We start from the raw sequence: 19036 nt of genomic DNA on the forward strand, positions 1-19036 counted from the left end.
ATAATTTTATAGAGATACCTCTCCTACTTAGTTATCAAAGTTTTATAGGGGAGCAACCAAGCTTTTTTTTTTTTTATTAATTATTTAGTAAGACGTGACCAATGGGAGAGGAAAGACGCTACTCTGATCTCTGTGCTGTGATGAAGGAACAAAGTTGTGAAAATAGAGACTTTAAAGACTGACTGGAATAGTTTTCAAACAAGCATCACAATTTCCACACATAAGCAACTAAATGAGAGTTTTGATGAAGTAAGGTTGTTTGAAAATGAATTATAGAAATTAGGAGAATGATCAAAGCTTTTTTTTTCAGACACGTACAAATCTCTCCTTTTTTTTTCCTCTTCGAAGGTTTCCCAAAGACAATAATGCGAGGAAGAAGTGGGAAGTGTCTTTAAGGAGAGAGGGATTCACTGCGAGTGATACATCTGTGCTGTGCAGCGAGCATTTTCAGCAGGATGATTTCGACAGGACGGGTCAGATTGTCCGCCTGAAAGATGGTGTTTTTCCATCGATATTCAGGTTTCCAGATCACCTCCAAGAAGTAGGTGTATCATTTATACAGATTTTATCATCAAGCACTAGATGATAAACATGTCCCACTGTGTTTTGTATTACTGTATTATACTGTATATAATTATATTCATTATGCTTCTTCCTTTTAGCCAAAAAAGTGCAGGACTTCAGTGATCGTCAAAACAGCTGACGTTACTCCGCCTGTGGCTTCTCAGGAGGCCCCAGAAACGTGTACCTCACACCCAAAACCTCAGCCTAATGATGTGGGTATTTCTATTTTGATTTTAGCCAAATAAAAATCTCACTTGTTTGCAGCTGCTCATATCAAGCACACATTAAAACATAACCATAACTGAAGAGACAAGAGCAGAGTTCTGCTGCTATGCAGAAAAAAAACTTGAGTGATACGCTAGTGCAGCGTTTCTCTAACATTTCTACCTATGACTCCAAAAATAATTATGCAACAATTACGCTCCAACCTAGAAATATATGTATTTACTTTACTCTAGATTTACCTATACATATAAAGTAAATTCTATTATTTTGTTAATTTTAAATGCAGTTATAACCCTGTAAATTGACATTAAATTATTTGATTGTATATTTTAGAATTGTATGGTCAAATTATTAATCACAAAGTAAAACTATTTTATTTGAATAATCTACAGTTGCTTCCAAAAGAATGAATACTCCTTTTCGACATTTAGCCTCATTACAACCACAAACATAAATATATTTTAATGGAATGTTATGTGAAAGACCAACACATGGTGGTATACAATTAAGAAATAGATATAAAACAATACATGAGATTGTAAAAGTATTTACCCCCCTTTTATCGGGGTCAACCAGAGGTCTTCGGTTGTTGACGGTGAGATGAGATGATTGCTAATTACTAAATCAAGTCCACCTATGTGTAATCTAATCTCAGGACAAATACAGCTGCTCTGTGATGCCTCAGAGGTTGGTTAAGAGAATATCAGGGATCAAACAGCATCATAAAGTCCAATGAACGCACCAGACAGGTCAGGGATAAAGTTGTGGGGAAGTTTAGAAAAGGCTTATGCTATAAAAATATTTCCCAAGCTTTAAACAGCTCTGTTCAATCCATCACCTTGAAATAGAAAAGTTATAACGCAGCAGAAGAAAATGACCAAGACAAGGAAACTAAACTTCCAGGTAGAGCATTGATCAGAGATGCAGCTTAGAGCCTCCTAGTGACTCTAGACCAACTGCAGAGATGAAAAACTCAGATGGGAGGACCTGTCTACAGGACAACAGTTAGTCATTCACTGCACAGATAAGGTCTCTATGGAAGAGTAACAAAGAGAAAGCTGTTTTTATAAGGAACTCATAAGAAGTCCTGTTTGTATTAAAATTGAGCTTTTTGACCAAAATTTAAACTATTATGTGTGGCAAAGAACTGACACTGCACACAACTCTGAACACATCATTCCTACTATCAAATAGGGCGGTGGCAGCATCATGCTCTGGGGGTGCTTCTCTTCAGAGCGGACAGGAAATGAAACCAATAAAGAACCATCTAACAAGGAAACCTGGTGGAGTCTGGAAAAGAATTGAGACTGGAGCGGAGATTCACCTTCCAGTAGAAAAACGACCCTTAACATAAATCTTGATCTGTATAGCTTTACTTAGAACTTTTCCCTACAATGGAACGGTTTCAAGTAAAACATCTTCATGTGTTAGAATAGCTCAGTCAAAGTCTGGATCTAAAACCAATTGAGAATCTGTGGCAAGATCTGAATAAACGCTGTTCACAAACGCTCTGCAAGCTGCAATGAATGAGCAAAGATTTCAGTCACACAACGTGCAAATCTGATGAAGACAAACGAAAAATAGTGGGAGCTGTAACTGCAACAAAAGGGGGTTCCACAAAGTATTGACTCAGGGGTTGAATACTTTTTACACAATTCCATTTTTAGTTTTTTATTTAAAAAAGAAATCTTCATAACTGTGTACTAATTTATGTTGATATTTCATATAAAATTACAATAAAATATGTATGGTTGTAATGTTCCTATATGTGTAAAAGTACAAAAGGTATGAAAACCTACTGAATATCTACTCATTTTGTAGTAAATTTGTTTTATTTCATTCATATTTCTGTATTTCAACACAAGTAATAGTGAAAACCACTTGGTGTCTGAGGGCCACTACCTTGGGGAGCCCTGCTGTAGCGGCGTGCTAACTTCCGCCATCTTTCCACCAGGATCATTGCTATGCTTTGCCTTCCTCTCTTACTGCCGTTACGGCTAAGCTGAAGGAGGCTTTGGCGAGGGTGGAAAGTCTGGAGCGGGAGAGGAAAAACGCCATGGCCAGGGAAAAGAGGGCAAGGACCATAGTTCAGTGTCTTTTTGGGGAGTTGAATGAAAAGAAACTCCTTAATAAAGGGCTTAAGGAAAAGCTTGAATTCTACTCAGGTAATATGAGATTTGCACTACAAAGTTCACATATTCTACTACTCCTTGGCCATTATGTGAAGATAATCATTTTTGTTCTTCAAATTCCAGATCTTCAACTGGACTTCATGATGCAGGGCAATGAGTACACAAAGGAGCACAAAGAATTCGCCCTAACGCTCTATGTGCACGGACCAAAGGCGTACAAATACCTCAGGAAGACAGGAAAATTTCCCCTCCCACACCCACATACTTTACAAAGGTAGCCTTCATATTGTCCAACTGATATTTATTGTTTTAGGTTCTGTATTTTCCAGACTATAGAATGCACCTCACTGTAAGCCGTACCCACTATATATGTACGTTTTACTGGAAACACATATATGGGGCCAGGCTTGGACTGGAAACAATTTTCGGCCCTGGCACTTTTCTATCCAACCCCCCACCCAACCCGCATGCGTCTCATTGTGAAACACAATACGAATACACATTGTGGATCAACCGATCTATCCTTAAGCATCACACGACAACCATCACCAAGACTTCTATAATGCGGTTTTATTGGCTTTTGGTTATTAAAAAGGACAGTGGCTGCAAATGCGTAACATCCACACTTGCACAAAGCCATCCAGGCACCCACTCACGCATACTTGAGTGACCAGATTTGGGTTTCTGAAGGGGGGGGTAGTGTCAGGGTTAGTTTCGGTCGCTCCATTCCCCGCTAGCTCCGTTTCAACTACGTGCTGCACTGTAGTCAACCAAATCCCAGGACCATTTTGAAATGCCCCCCGGACATTTTTTTAGGTCTAAATGATAGGCCATGTCCGGGAAAAAGAGGACGTCTGCTCACCCAACACATACACATACATACTATAAGTGTTGTAAAAACATCAACATAAAACAATATAATATAGAGGCAGACAGGCAGTTCTTCTCTCAGCGGTGTGTCAGCATTCACTGCGAGTCTAGGTGGCATGTGGGCAATGAAATGGAATAATGTAAACAGATGCAAAACCCCATCATGCACTGCAACATATTTTTGCAAAATATTCTAACATAAATTCGCCAAATATAAGAGGAACATCATAGTGTGGTGTAAAGAAAGCATTTATTTTTTTTTTTATAATTTAGTTTGTTGCAAGGATTTTACAGTTTGAAGAAAAAACGTACACCATATGCCAACCGTCACAAGGATGTGCATGACAAGGAAGGCCTATATATATATACTGCATGCATAATTAAGGCTGTTAAGATTGTATTACTTCTTGAGATTCTTGAGTTATTTACTGTCATAGGTAGGTGCTTCGGCCGGAGAGTAAAGCTACGTTTACACTGCACGTCTTGATGCTCAATCCGATTTTTTTGTGAAATCCGATTTTTTTTGCGTTACCGTTCATATTTCCAACTATATGCGACTTGTATGTGATCTCTTGTGTGAACTGCAGTCATACAACGCAAGTGTCCCGCATGCGCAGTAGAGGTTCAATGACGTTTACCGGAAAAATTCAATCTTTTCAATATGGTTAAACATAAAAACAGCTCTCCCGCCCATGGGGCAAATGCCCAGTAATACAGATTACCAGACCGAGTCTGTATAGGCCGTACTTGACTATAAGCCAATATCTACTGAACTGTCCCCCACTGTACCAGTAGGGGGAGCTCTACATATCACCCCTAGAGGAAGAAGAATGATAGCTCCCATTAGCTTGTTGGCTCGTGACAATAAGAGCTTTTAATGAAAGATGGGGCTTCGCCAGCTCTATATTTCAGCTCTTCAGAAGTTACGCACAGTCTCTACATTAGTTTGACCGTATTAATACGTCAAATAAATGTCAAAATGTGTACATTCTGGACATTTTGTTCTCTGTTGCGCCTGCTGCTAGCATGTGCTCTTGCTAAATGAAAATTGTCCCCTTCTTCTATGATTTCAAACTTTGTCTACCGCCCTCTGGTGGTTAGGAAAAATCCACAGAAAAGCCACACCTTAGTATAAGTATGGGGAAAACAGCCTCTTATAGTCTTGAAAAAACGGTAAATGAATGAAAAACATTAAGGAGAGAAAGGTAACAATTTATTTTTTTATTTATTTTTTTTTTACACAGGTGGCGATGTTCAATGGAGGCTAAATCTGAGCAGGTACCAGACTCTGCGAAGTCCACGAAACGTCGAGAGGACAAGCAGATAAAAAGATGACATCCTGTCTGGTGTGAAGATGTCCTCTGCTGAAGAGCAGATGTAGGAGGATTTCATCAGAGATGTTTTACTATCTTCGTTTTAACACAGCTACCAGCTTATTACACTGAAAAACAATGGTGGCCTAGTGATCCCATCGCAAGGTGCAGAAAGCGACACAGAGAGCAATTGGAAGAGCATCAAGAGTGACCTCCAAAGGAGTCCACCCCTCATCAGTGAAGACGTTCAAACAGAATGCTGTTCTGCTTAGGAAATGCATTAAGGAGACACAATTTGATAACCTTCATTCTGACTTATTGCCATTTTGTCTGTCTAAAAAACAGACATGAATGGCAGTACAAGGAAAACATCTCTGCAAACCTATCCTGTTCCAGGGGGCAGGACAGGTTTGCAGGGTTTGGGCTCAATGTAAAACCTTTATGAGACACTGTACACATGCATATTTGGTTTGGGGTCAGGGCAGATAACTGGATGTAGCCTTTACTCTGGTCTTGCTCAGCCACAAAACATGACTGGGCCAGACTGCAACTAGCAATCAGGTCTGCAGAGACGATTATCAGGCCTTTCTTACCTCTGACCAATAAGTAGACATGTTTATGGTTAGAAGACAGACTGCAAACATCTTTGCAGACCCAACATTGTAACCTTTGGGTAGTAAATAGACTAGATGCACAATATTAACGGTAAGTATTAGTTCACCTGCGTTGCTTTACAATATGATCTTAAATGACATCTCATTCTTAATCTACAGGGTTGAGTGTTGGGTTGTTACGCCCTTTGCCGTCATAACATCTCTAGAAAGGCTGTCCACATGATTTAGGAGCATGTTTATAGCTTTAATTGCTGAATTAAATGTTTTTGAATTACAACTGAGCTGCTGATCTGTTCTAGAACCTGATGATTTCACAAAGAATAATTCACTGTTAAACAACAGTGGCTTTATTCAAAGGCTTTTCCAGATAAACACTGAACTCTACTGATCCTTTCTGCCTAAAGATAACAAAAACACAGCAACACCATTTTAGTACCACATTTAATCACCTTTGGGGTTATTAAAGTATTTCTGATTTGTATTTATTCCAAAGGTGTTCTAATGGGTTGAGGTCAGGATTCTCTCACCTATCTTTGTGGACCGTGCTTCATGCAGTCATGATGGAAGAGGAAGGGACCTCCAAACTGTTTCCCCACATTGAAAAGTCCAGAATCTATTTGTCTGCTGAAGCATTCAGAGGTCCTTTCAATGGAACTAAAGCATCTGATAAGTATCCCAACACCGTGTCCTCCACTAAACTAAACTTGGCACAGAAGTCAAGCAAATACTGATCTCCTAGCTACCACCAAATTGCCAGATGGAGTATTTTGATTTGTCTCCACTGCTCTACCTTACGCTTCCTCCAACGCTTTGCATTGCACTTTATGTATTGCTTGAAATTAGCTGCTCAGCCACAGGGAATATTTAGGAGTGGGGAAATTTCATGACATGACTTGTTGCCCAGATGTCCTCTTATCACAGTACCTTGCTGGAATTCCTGAACTCTGACAGTGACTCATTCGGTTTCCAGAAACTGTCTTCTTGCTAAGATGCATGTTTTGAACACCTGAATTTAATTATTTGGTTGAATTAGCTAATAATTTTATCAATAAAGTTAATTCCAAAGCAAAATGCATGCATCTATATTTTTAATTGGAAGTACTTAAAGGACAAGATCATCAGCAAACACTCAGAAACCATGGCAGTTCTTTTATTCAGATCAAAATCAAGAATCACTTACATAACTACACAGACATCACACAATATGTGACTCATTGATCCCGTAATGATTGACTAATAGTTGAGCCGTACCTCCTGCACTCTGTTTAAACGCTCACTAAGCTTAAAAAGCTTGGACGCCTAAACTCTGGTTCAGGTACTCTTAAACTAATGGATTCTCCTTTGGCATCTGGAGCTAAAACAGCAAATAAATTAGAAGACAGTTACCGTTTGCTTTACTCTCTTCGCCACAACAAAACATAGGAAAGTAACAGAATAATGGAATGCTATCTGAATGCAGGAATTAGAGATTTCGCTCCAGCATAATTACTACATTCGTTCCTAGCCTTTAATTAGGTCCCAATAGAGAGGAAAAGCTTTAAGGAAGCAGGTCAGATAGCCAGCTGAATACTGGAAGCTTTATTTTAAATATCTCCTGTGGCTATAATTTCAAATAGCATCCCAACACTTAAGTGTTAACAACTACTAGCACTGTCCATAGGAAAGCAACCCCAACCAAGGTTACAGATTCCTGATTACTGTTTAGTCATCATGGCACTTTAGTGAGAAAATCAACAATCTGTGGAGCTGAAGGGACTGCATGCTAAATTACAGCTGGCTGCTTATTCACAGGGTGGAACGGAGTCATTCGATCCTGTTAGCACTGAAAACACTGAGGCTCATGAACAGGAATTGAACATTTATCACTTTGAGCATATTATGTCTGCAAAGAAGCAAGATTTAAATACATTTGTATTAGTATGAACACATTTTGATTAGACTTAGAGCAATAGCAAACAGCTCTGTAGTACTAAATGTTACTACGACCCTCTCATACTTCTCTAATAAATAATGCTGCATAACTAGGAAGGCGTACTTTGTCACATTGCATAAAACAACCCAAGGCACACAACTTTTCCCTTTGTTTACGGCGCAGTGCAAAGGCAGAAAACTCGGGATCAAAGACGGCTACCAACTGCTTATTCTAACGGTGTGTACTTTAATGTTGAAAAGCTAGAGGAGGTTGTGACGTGACACCAACAAACTAGTCCAAGCTCTACTCGGTGTGTGGAGTCGGAAAGAGGAGGGACTTAATGCAGAAACCGGATGCTCATTTTCTGTTCCACGTCCACCTTTTCCAAGACCTGGAATATAAAATAGATACTGCATTACAATTCTAACCCATAATCAATTATAAAGCAGAACTGCATAAACATAGAAATCCTTCATGGGAATCTGCTCTGAAAAAAAAAAAAAAAAAAAAAAAAAAAACTTCCACTAAGCTGTGGAAAACCTTGTGTCCTTTTACCAATTTTTTTTATAACAGTGGTTAAACAGTACTGTATAATATGTCCACGATTTAGATAATGATATAAACCCTATATCTATAAGCTATAAACTCTTTAAAACCTTAAAGCATTAAGTTTGATTACATGTTCTTTACTGTGACTTTTAAAGTGAACAAAGCAGACAATCTATATATGAGACATCTGCCACTGGAGTAAATCAGCCAAACACAGCTCTGTAAATAAAATGTTATATTCAACTAGTTGAGAAATATATATATCAACTAGTTGAAAGAGGTAAACATCATAAAAAAACAAAAGTCTGAATAAAAATATAAATATAACACATGGTCAATGAAAAGTTATTCTAAATGATGTCAGGATTCTTTTCATTATGGATGAATTGCTGCATTAATGCAGCGTAGCGTGGAGTCTGTCATCCTGTGGTTCTGCTGACGTGTATTCAAAGCCCAAAGGTACTAATGGTACTGTTAGCCAGTTTAAATCTGAATCAAACAAACCCCATCAGCCTGTCATTCATCAAAGGTTTGGTAAAAGGTGGAAATGCAGGTAGAACCAGACAAGAGAAATCAGCATCTACACAAAGCCTGTCAGCAGAAGGAAGCATGAAGTGCTTTAAAGCCTAGATGTCTGTGTTGACTGGACCATAGAGAAGTCATTATCACTGAAACTTGAATCCTCACAATGGATTTAAAGCAAGATTTGCTTCGATTTGGTTCTTTTTCACTCTTTCAGACTGAGGCGTTGATTTGCAAATAAAATCCAAACTTTTCTTTCATCTAAAAAGTGGACAGTTGTTCTTTCTCTTCACAGTTGAGCTTTGGACATAGTAACCCATGTGTAGGATTTGTCTATCCTTAGAGGCTTGACATTCTGCTATATGCTGTGGGTTATTCTATTTGCTGGAGCATCTTTTCAACAATACTTTCTTCTCCCACCAAACGTTCTGAGTAGGGATGCATGATATTGGGATTTTGGCCGATATGCCGATATTTTAAAACTCATGTAGCCGATAACCGATATCGATACCGATGTTAAAGATGGACAAAAATAAATAGTGATTGAAAATAGCAGTTTTGTTATCCATTTCTGACACTTTGAAAAATAATAAACTCAAATATATTTTCATATGCTGATATCAAATAGATTTTTAAAAACGCGGTATCGATCTATTTTACTTTCAAAATCTCGTGAAATTTCATCGTTCTGTTACAAACTCTCGTGATATTTTGCAAATTCTTGTGAGATTTTGTCAGTAAAATAGATCGATACCGCGTCAATATATCAACATACAAAAATATGGCAAAATTTTGTGAATTTTCGGGGCATTTCGTAGCATAACGATGACATATAGCAATATTTCATTAGTAAAAGAGATTGATATGGTGTTTTTAAATGGCAATATATCAGCATATGAAGATATTGTGATATTTTAATGGATCAATATTTTTTCCCTCGTCTTTCGAAGTTTTTAAGTCTGTAAAAAATAAGTTTTTGAGGAAGAAGAAGAAGTAGTATATATATATTTTTTTTTTAAGACTTCAGAAACTCAGAAGCTGATCAAATATCGGGTTAAATATCGGTGGGGTGGCCGATGTCCGATATTCAGTTTTAAGGCCGATACAGGCCGATACCGATAGGGGGGCGATTATATCGTGCATCCCTAGTTCTGAGTGTGCTTGGCTACAGAACTCCGAACAATCAGCGTCTGCAGGTACGACCTTTCGTAGCTAAAGGCCCTTACTGGATTGTCTGAAATAAAACCATTCATATATCCGAGTTTCACTTTCTTAAATGCGTGACAGAAAATAAGCTCTTTTGTGATTTTCCAACTGAGATGTACCTGTAAGCACAGTCCAAACCACAAAGACAGGCAATGGTTGAATGATGACGTGAATACTGAGTTGAAAATTGAGGCTCTTTAAATTGTTTGCTTAAGTAAATCTGTGTTCAATTTGGGTCAAATGACAAATAAAAGTAGATCTTAAAATAAACAAAACAACAAAAATAATAAAATACAGATGCAGAAAAAATACAACAAATCAAAAACACTTGCCTTCATGAATTCCTGAAAGGAAATACAGCTATCTCCATTGGTGTCTGCCTCCTGGATGGTTCTATCAGCAATGCTGCCAAGCTGCTCATCTGAAATGTTTACACCGACCATCATCCGAAGGACCTGAAACAAACATTATGGTGTTATAGAAACCTACTGTTAAAGACAAAATCCCCATTTAGGCAGAGATTAGGAAACGTGGTCAAAACAAGCCTAACGGTTGAAGAACTATAGCAGCATGTGATAATTTCTAAATATTTAGCTCTTGGGTAACTAATTGTAGGAATTAAGGTCTTTTTTCGTGGAAAAGAACATAAACAGTATTTGACGTTTCACATTTAGCCTGAATCAGAGAAGCCAGGTGACAGAAGTGGTGGAAGGACTGTTTTGCGCAAAACAAGGATTGGGTCACTAAACCAGCAGCTTACACCAATTACAGGTCACACAATGTCACCTAAATCAGAGTGCCTTTGCGAGGAGATGACAAATAGCAGGGGTAACACAAAGCAAGTTAATAAAGGGCCTGAGAGCTCCACCTGAAGTTAAGGTGAGATATCATCTTATTATCAGAGAAAGGCATTGTTTATTGCCCGTGTTCACCAACTTTAAAATCAAGTTCTGTTCAGCACCTTGAAACAGAAACTGCAAGACATAATTTAGTCAACATGTAGGAAACAAAAGCTGGTTTATTTGTCCACAGTCCAAATGACAAAACTGGTGTTGGAAACCAACTGAAACAGATTTGCCTAATGTTAAAAAAAGGAAGTGGGAGCAAAATAACGCACTGACCTGCAGCAGCTCATCCCGGGAGATTTTGTTATCTCTGTCCAGGTCATAAAGACGGAAAGCAACTGGGGAAAAAAAAAAAAACATGCAAGTCATGAAATGCAGAACAAATCCACCCAAAAAGCCTTTTGAATGTTCAGCATTCAGGTCAGCATCTCCAAGCACATGTGACCAGGAGCTGTGAACTCACAGAGCAGCTTGTTTGTCCTGCTGTTGAGAGGCTCGGTGGCCGGCAGGTTCTTGTTCTTCTCGTTGTCCTCAATAGGCCTGAAGTGAGCCAAGGTGCGCATGAAGCCCTTAAAGTTGACCTGATCCTCTCTGAAAAACACAAAGGAAATTTGTGAATAATGGCCTCAAAAGCAGTCGCCTTGGATTAAATTGAAATAAAGCAGCACAGGCTGCAAAGATAATCCAATACCGCTATAGACTCCTAAATGTTCTTCCTCTACTCTGACTTGATCGAAAGCAAACATGCCAAACCCCAGATGAAATAGGAGCCATAAGAAACTATTAAAAGCCTTGTCTGGAATCCAAGTGCCCACACATTGAACTTTTAGGGAGTTTAATGATACAGCCAAAAGAAACCTCTGGTTTACAAGCCTCCACCATTCCCATATAAAACAATCAGGCATATTTTAGGGATGTAAGGGTTCCTACACATTTCCCATGTCAAGTTCTTTCCCTGATTTTTTTCTGCCCTTTTAAAGGAAACATTTAATTCTCTATAGCTTTTCATAGAATCAGTCTCTACTGTGGTCAGGCTTTAAATATGGAGATGGAGAAAATCCCAGAAACTAAAAGGAGAAGGAATGGGATAAATGGACTGAGGGGAAAACAAACAGATGGAAAACATATTTTGGGATAGAGACAATCTTATAACTGACTGTGCTGATGGGTAAACTGGTGGATAAATAAATATGAGATTAATTAATGGATGGAAGGACAAACAGATCAACAGGCAGATGAATTTCATTCAGATGAATTTAATATTTAGATAAATGCCAGAAAAAAATCTGGAAAATACTCCTTGTGTATAATCATCCAAAGCCTTGAAAGAGTCCATCTAATGCAGGTTGAAAACCCCATCAACCCTTCTTCATATATTCCTTTACAGAAATTTGTGAAGAAACTCACCCTTCAGGGAAGAAAGCATTGATGATTCGGTCTCCAAGAGGATTTATGGCCAACTCAGGGATCCTCTGGAAATCTTCTCGACTGTTGATTTCACAATATAGGAACACTATTATTATTATTTGAAGTTTTAAAGAAGAAACAACTTTACAAAAATTCAGGGACATGCAACAAATATTCAAAAGATTTTTTTTTTGTTCAAATGAAGCATTGGCCTTCAAAGATGTCTAAAATTCTGGTAATCAGTGATAGAGTCAGACTGGACATGAGCCTCTAGAGGTAAATAGAGGTAGATATAAAAAAAAAACCTCAGACTGCTACAGAGACTGAAAGCAGAACAGCGAGGACAAGCAGCACCTAAAACATGTTTACTGTAAGCAGAGTGTTTTTCAGACTTCCTTCCATGAAATTACAAACACTGTTTAACTGTCCTTGAAGATCTGACCTGCAAATGAACCTCTTACCAAACCAAAGGGCCAAGTTAAACCAAGGTCCATGTGTACGGCTTTCTTGCACAATAATTATCTTGTACTCCATCACCTATCACCTATGCTACTGCAAGTTAAGCACAAACACCTCCCTGAGGTTCCAGCTGAGTTATTCCAATGATCAGATAAGTGTAAAGGTGGATTTGGAGGAGAATTTGGGTGGTGACCCAGTTTATCAACAGCAGAATGACAAGATAAAAACACAGATAATACAAGTAATAAAAAGTAGAGATGTACCAATTAATAGGCCAGAGGTGAGAAATTCACACCTGGGAGAATCAAATTCTTGAAGAAAAAAGTTTCCTAAACATGAAACAAATTCCGACAATGAACTCTTTTAATGCCCTCTTAAAGCAAGGTTATATTGCAACCTCCTAAGGCTTTTTTCTTTTGCTCAATTCTTAAAATTCAACTCTAACAAAGAAGCTGTTGCACCTTTTCCCTTATCAGTGGAAAAAAAAAAGGCAGAACATTATAAAATAGAACTGAGTCTCAGATTCCTTAAGGGAAGGTATGTCATCTCAGTCAGAAAATATTGCTATGTTATTTATTAAATTTTTTCCCCCCCACATGTTTATTTGTTTTTTTACCTGAGGGTGCCGTTTTCACCTTTATCCAGGCTGGTGAAACGGCTGTACAGGCGGGTGATTTGGCTGTGCGAGACTGCAAGGAGGAAACACAAGTTAAAGGTTTCATCACCAACATAAACGCTGTATCCAATTAAAATGCATGGAAGCCGCATACATCTAACTACACAAGCTTCAACCCAGACTCGTCATTTTTAAGCGAGAAGAACTTACAGCCAGTTTCCTTTTTGATCTCTTCAATTTCTTCTTCTCTCAATAACGTGGACGCTCTAGACCCCATGGTAAAATCTTTTAAAAACTAACAAAAAACAAAAACAGACTCGAATTCCTCTATCTTGAACAATGACAACTGAGTAAGGTTGAACGTTAGCAAGAAAGCTAACCCTGTGAGCTAAACTTAAAAAAAAAAAAAAAAACAGGTGGTTCAAAAAGCGGTTAAAGACGGAGATCACGACTAATAGACGGTCAATGTCTCTCTGTTGATACAACTGGAGCAGCAGTCCGCTTTCTGTTAAAGAATCTTTCCAGTCTGTCCTGATTTCATGTTGGTGAGACGAGTTTCGGTCCGGTTAGCTTCCTGTTTGATAGAGTGGGAGGGGCTAATCAGGACACCGCCCTGATTGGATTATTAAGCTTAGGTAGTGTAGCATTTCGCCTGGATAAAATAATCATCATAACAATAACAATAACAGTAATAACGTCAAATCACAGTATTTTTTTTTTTTTATATAGCCAGGGCATATGGTGAACATGTATCGGCATGGTACAAAACGATAAATCCTCAAAATATTTATAACACAGCAGAAAAAGCGTAATTAACAATTTAATATACTACCATAAAATGGCAATAGAAAAAATATTTATCTGACATCAAGAAACAAAAACAAAAGATTGAAGTTAATTGTTTAGAATTAAAAAATGAAGAAGACAAGGAGGTACCAACCCCCCCCCCCCCCCCCCCCCCCCCCCCCCCCCCCCCAAAAAAAAAAAACAAAACCAAAAAAAAAAAACCCCAAAAAAACAGTATTACCTTAGATCAGGGGTCTGCAACCTTTCATATCCAAAGAGCCATTTAGCCCCGAATCCGACCAAGTAAAAGTTGTTTAGGGCCTCAAAAAATAACCTGTTTGAAAAAAAAAATAATAATATATATATATATATATATATATATATATATATATATATTTTTTTTTTTTTTTTTATATATCTCATATGGGAAATTAGTAGCCAACAAATTATGTATTTTTTAGCTTTCAAAATAGTATTGAACACATACATTTCAAGCTAATTCAAAGAAAAATGCTTCTAAAAACATACTTCTGGTTCTTTTAATGTCATTCTTTTCCATCTTGTGTTTATTTCCATCTTGTGTTTAAGAAAAATTTTTAGACTAGTACATTATTTAGCTCTTTATTTACATTTTAGCCACTATTAAGAGCAGCTGTAGGGGTCCAAAGAGCCGTATGTGGCTCTGGAGCCGCAGGTTGCAGACCCCTGCCTTAGATCTACAAACACCTTTACAATATATATATATCCACAACTTCAAAATCCACTTGACTTTTGTGTTAAAACCTGTGGCTCTAAAAATGTATTTTCCTTTTTCTAAAAAAAGCTTGATGTAATGCCTGAAAACTCAAGCATATGCGTCATTTTGCAGCTGCTATGAAATTAAACAGGTTATCCGATAACCTTTATGATCATAACAAATAGCAGTCTCAATAGTCCTGCCTGTTTTGGCAAGTAATCTTTTCAATCCTAACAAAACACCTCGTTATAGCAGCAAGATTTACGTGAACAAAAAAATACTTTCTTGTAAAAAAAATACAATTAAATAAGTTTTAAAACAACAAAAAAAACAAAAATCACCCAGCTATCAGAAGAGAAAAATATTTTCTTCCACTGACTAAAGCCAATTGAGTTTTCTTTTTATTTACACAAATTGCAGAAGATAAAGTCCCTAATTAGTCATGCCAAATGAACCCTTGCTGCGATTCTTTTAAAGCTTTTATTTTCTTGAGAGTTTTCTTTCCACTGTCGACACATATATGCTCAGTATGAGCAATTGGAGCAAATTAAGCAATTTAATAGGTCAGGTGTTCACTATCACAACATGGTTGTTCAGGAGGATAGTTGGCTGCCAAATCGGTACAATGAAAAGAAAATTTTGCTGGGTTTATATAGCACGTTGCATGCAATAAGATTAGGTTTTGTTTTTCTAGGTTTTGCTTATGCAACACCACACTATCCTTCCATCTTCTACTGCATGGCCATCATGATCAATTTGTGCCTCCAGCATGGTGCAGGTCACTAACCCACAGCACGGCAACCCACAACTATTTACAAATAAAAGCACCTGCAACAATCATCCAGTTGCATGTTGCAGATGGCTGATTGAACCCACAATTTCCTTGCAAGAAGGCACCATGTTGTCCAAACTGCACCACCATGCAGCCCTCAGTTTTACCTTCACATTCATGCTCTCATGATTGTTTCCCAGTCAAACCAAAGGGAGGGGATTTCCTTTTCAGAAACTAGGTGGAGCTTTGTTCCATGTGATGTGGTCATGACTGAAACATGTCTGTTTCACAACAGTAGCATTTACAAGGATGTTTCATAATAAAATCATGCTCAGCGAATCACAACATTTTAGGTTTACTTATTTTTACAAATAGAGAATCTCCTACCATTTTTCAGTGTGGCCAAATGACTAGGTTACTTCATAATAATTCAAAAACCAGCAGAAATTATAATCTGAACTATACTGAAATAATAAATGGAACTGATATTACAATCAATAAAAAAAAAGTGTATCCTACTAAAACTCTGATCAGTTTGTTTTGTAAAGTGCCTTGATATGACATTTAATAGCACCTATGGAAATAAGCCCAGTTGAACTGAATTGTTTATTTATTTATTTATTTTAACAGTGTCCTGTCTGGCAATGTGGTAATAAGAACAATTGTCTTGATACCAAAAAGAGCCCAACAGGTTGCACACTCAAAAAAGTGATTGTTTTACAGGTAAAGACACAAAGCAATAAATGAATGAAAACTACTAATTGCACACTTAGTTTCATCCACTATTCAGCATCAAAACCCTCATAAAAACACGAGAAGTGACTATTCTAGACCTAAAATAGACAGATCTGCCAAAGGAATTAGTATTTCTGCTCTTAAAAATGACAATTAGATATTACAAACCAGGAATATTATAATGATTTTTTATTCCTATTATTTTAAGAATAAATGTTAATCCAGCTGGAAATTCTCTCTCAGAAAGTAGGAACCAGGATTCAGTTAGGCAGAACAGATGTGTTTAAAAACCAAAATTTTTTTTGACTGCTTTGTAAACCTCACCTCATCTGCTGGGACCAGCCTACTGGAATCTCTGTAGAGGTAGATACTCAGGTTAGTGACCACAAAACTCGGCATAACCATAACGAGCAAGTGAGTCACTAACCTGGTACTTGAGTCCTGTCTGAGCCCAGAGAATTAGTGGAATCCAGTTGGATGATTTCTCCACAGCATGGAGCTGTCCAGAGAGTTCCAAGAGTGAAGCAGAGCAGACTGATGAGCAGAAGGCAGCAGACGAGGAAGAGCAGAAAAATCTGGGGGAAGAATCCAGAGCAGATGTCGATGCAGGAACAGATGTTCAGGCCGGAAAATCAGAGAGACAAAGAGATGCCAAAGGGGAACCCAAACTGGGGTCGGGGAACAGATCTAAGGTTGTTAAAAGGCAGAATCCAAACAACAGTCCGAAGACAGGTCGGGCAGAAACAGACTGGAACAGGGGCAAGCCAAAAATCAGTTCAGAGTTCAGAGGCTTGTCAGGATGAGGTAATCAAAAACACAACTGGGTACGCTGGAGAACTCTCACACACGGCTCGAACAATCTGGCACTCATGGCTGGAAGCAGGCTGCTTAAAGAGGAACTAGAACAGGTGGATCAAATGAGAGACAATGAAAACTGAGCGGAGCTAAACAGGTGGAAGAAATTAACCAAACATCCAGTCCTCAGTGCCAAAATCATTACGATTACCTTTATCAATGGAAAATAGAGTTCAAGAAAAGTTGATTTAATGATATAATTTTTTTTTTGTTTTTTTTTTGCTGTTAGTAATTTCAATACAGGGACCATAACATGGCTCACGACCAGTTCTACAGGAGCATTGGCCCTGTTGGCCTCTGTCCAACAGCCCATGCTACTAACTTGCTGTTTCGTTGGCCCACATTGTTATGAAGGCCCTGATGAGGGGCTAACTTGGTCTGTCTTACAAAAAAATGCTACAATTTAAAACATAAAACAGGTTTAAATTGGAGACAACCCGATTTGAACAAAAAAATACTTGCTTGTAAAAAAAATACAATTAAATAAGTTTTAAAACAACAACAACAAAAAAACACCCAACTATCAGAAGAGAAAAATATTTTCTTCCACTGACTAAAGCCAATTGAGTTTTCTTTTTATTTACACAAATTGCAGAAGATAAAGTCCCTAATTAGTCATGCCAAATGAACCCTTGCTGCGATTCTTTTAAAGCTTTTATTTTCTTGAGAGTTTTCTTTCCACTGTCGACACATATATGCTCAGTATGAGCAATTGGAGCAAATTAAGCAATTTAATAGGTCAGCTGTTCACTATCACAACATGGTTGTTCAGGAGGATAGTTGGCTGCCAAATCGGTACAATGATTTGTGCTCCGTTTTTCGTTTCTCAAGACGTTTTGACTCCTATCCTGCAGTCTTATTCTGTGCACTGAGCCTGCAATTTAAAATATTCTATCAATATGCAATATAACATTTCGCCACATGATGTCGCACTTCTCTTGTTTATGTTGCTTGTTTCCAGATATGCGTCATCAAAGGTACAAAGATTTACCTAAAAGTCAAGTATATTCGTAAGTTTTTGTTTGATTAATTTCAGTAAAAAACATAAATGGAATAAAAAGTTAGCGATCTGTTTTAGGGCGACAGACGAAGAGGAATTATTGTAAAATAATATTATTTTTGACCACTGTCATTTAAGAGACTGAGTCATGTGTGATTTTGTTAAATATATTCTTATGACACAGTGACGTGATAGTGAGCACTATTCCCTTTCAGAAAGAGTTTTAAAACACGTTTATTGTTTAACACCACAACAATCTCTGAAAAGAAATCCCAACTATATATTTTTTGTTTGGTTTACTTTACTTTCTTTAGTAGACCTGGGTTGGCACCTGAAGCCATATCACTTATTGAGAAGCCACAGCGTCTACACGACACCGAGATGTTTGGAAAGCATTTCAGAAAAAGCTCCTCTTGCTGCCATCAGGATTAAGTTCTGTAAGTTGGTTTGCTGTGAAATGTGTGATGCCTTTGTTGAAAAGCATATCATGCCCACTGCATGGAGGTGGATGTGTGATGCTGTGGGACAATTTTCTTTATTCAGAAACCTTTAGAATCTTTGTGAATTTGCACATCTTTATTGGCTCTCCCTAAACTAAAAATAGGGGGAAAAAATTAACTATTGAAAAGTATACTTTTATTCTATGGTTTATCAAAGGTACGGAAATGTCAGTGGTTGAATATTCACATAAACCACTGAAAAATCTCTTTGTTTTCCAGTGAAACTTTCCTTTCCTGTTTTGAGATGAAGCTTCTAATCTTTGCTTTTTAGTATATGTCAAATTGCTTATTGAAATTGAAACCAGATGTGAAGTAAGGCACATAAACTCACCTTAACCATGATGTGATGGAAACACTTCAAATATTCTCAAGACTTAATGAAAAGCCTTTAGGTGACATTAGACTGAACTAAATCAAT

At 37.7% G+C, this 19036-nt stretch overlaps 2 protein-coding genes across 2 annotated transcripts; one reads left to right on the forward strand and one right to left on the reverse strand.

Moving 5' to 3' along the window:
• Positions 1 to 310: 310 nt before the first annotated feature.
• Positions 311 to 5995, forward strand: LOC119776486 (THAP domain-containing protein 6-like; the record flags this gene model as incomplete). The annotated part of the gene is made up of 5 exons (XM_038274893.1): positions 311 to 541; positions 663 to 776; positions 2744 to 2954; positions 3045 to 3195; positions 5036 to 5995. Coding segments are annotated over 5 exons (798 nt in total), but the record flags the coding sequence as incomplete, so codon positions are not given.
• An 852-nt stretch (positions 5996 to 6847) lies between these two features.
• Positions 6848 to 13833, reverse strand: chp1 (calcineurin-like EF-hand protein 1). The gene is made up of 7 exons (XM_038274897.1): positions 13445 to 13833; positions 13235 to 13307; positions 12160 to 12240; positions 11216 to 11343; positions 11029 to 11090; positions 10240 to 10362; positions 6848 to 8021 (listed from the first exon to the last, which is right to left on the reverse strand). Exons 1-7 carry the CDS (start codon positions 13509 to 13511, stop codon positions 7968 to 7970), a joined length of 588 nt encoding a protein of 195 aa, XP_038130825.1. The 5' UTR covers positions 13512 to 13833; the 3' UTR covers positions 6848 to 7967.
• Positions 13834 to 19036: the final 5203 nt, after the last annotated feature.

Source organism: Cyprinodon tularosa, unplaced genomic scaffold, assembly GCF_016077235.1.
Source record: "Cyprinodon tularosa strain WSP-4 unplaced genomic scaffold, ASM1607723v1 ctg939, whole genome shotgun sequence".
NCBI classification, from domain to species: Eukaryota; Metazoa; Chordata; class Actinopteri; order Cyprinodontiformes; family Cyprinodontidae; genus Cyprinodon; species Cyprinodon tularosa.

What these genes read in the sequence shown, in the direction of transcription:
- chp1 (XM_038274897.1), bottom strand. Translation starts at nt 13,511, where the DNA reads ATGGGGTCTAGAGCGTCCACGTTATTGAGAGAAGAAGAAATTGAAGAG. An exon ending in GATCAAAAAGGAAACTGGCT is followed by an intron (nt 13,308 to 13,444) that starts GTAAGTTCTTCT and finishes TCCTCCTTGCAG; the next exon opens with TCTCGCACAGCCAAATCACC. An exon ending in CCTTTCAGGAATTCATGAAG is followed by an intron (nt 8,022 to 10,239) that starts GCAAGTGTTTTT and finishes TTTATATTCCAG; the next exon opens with GTCTTGGAAAAGGTGGACGT.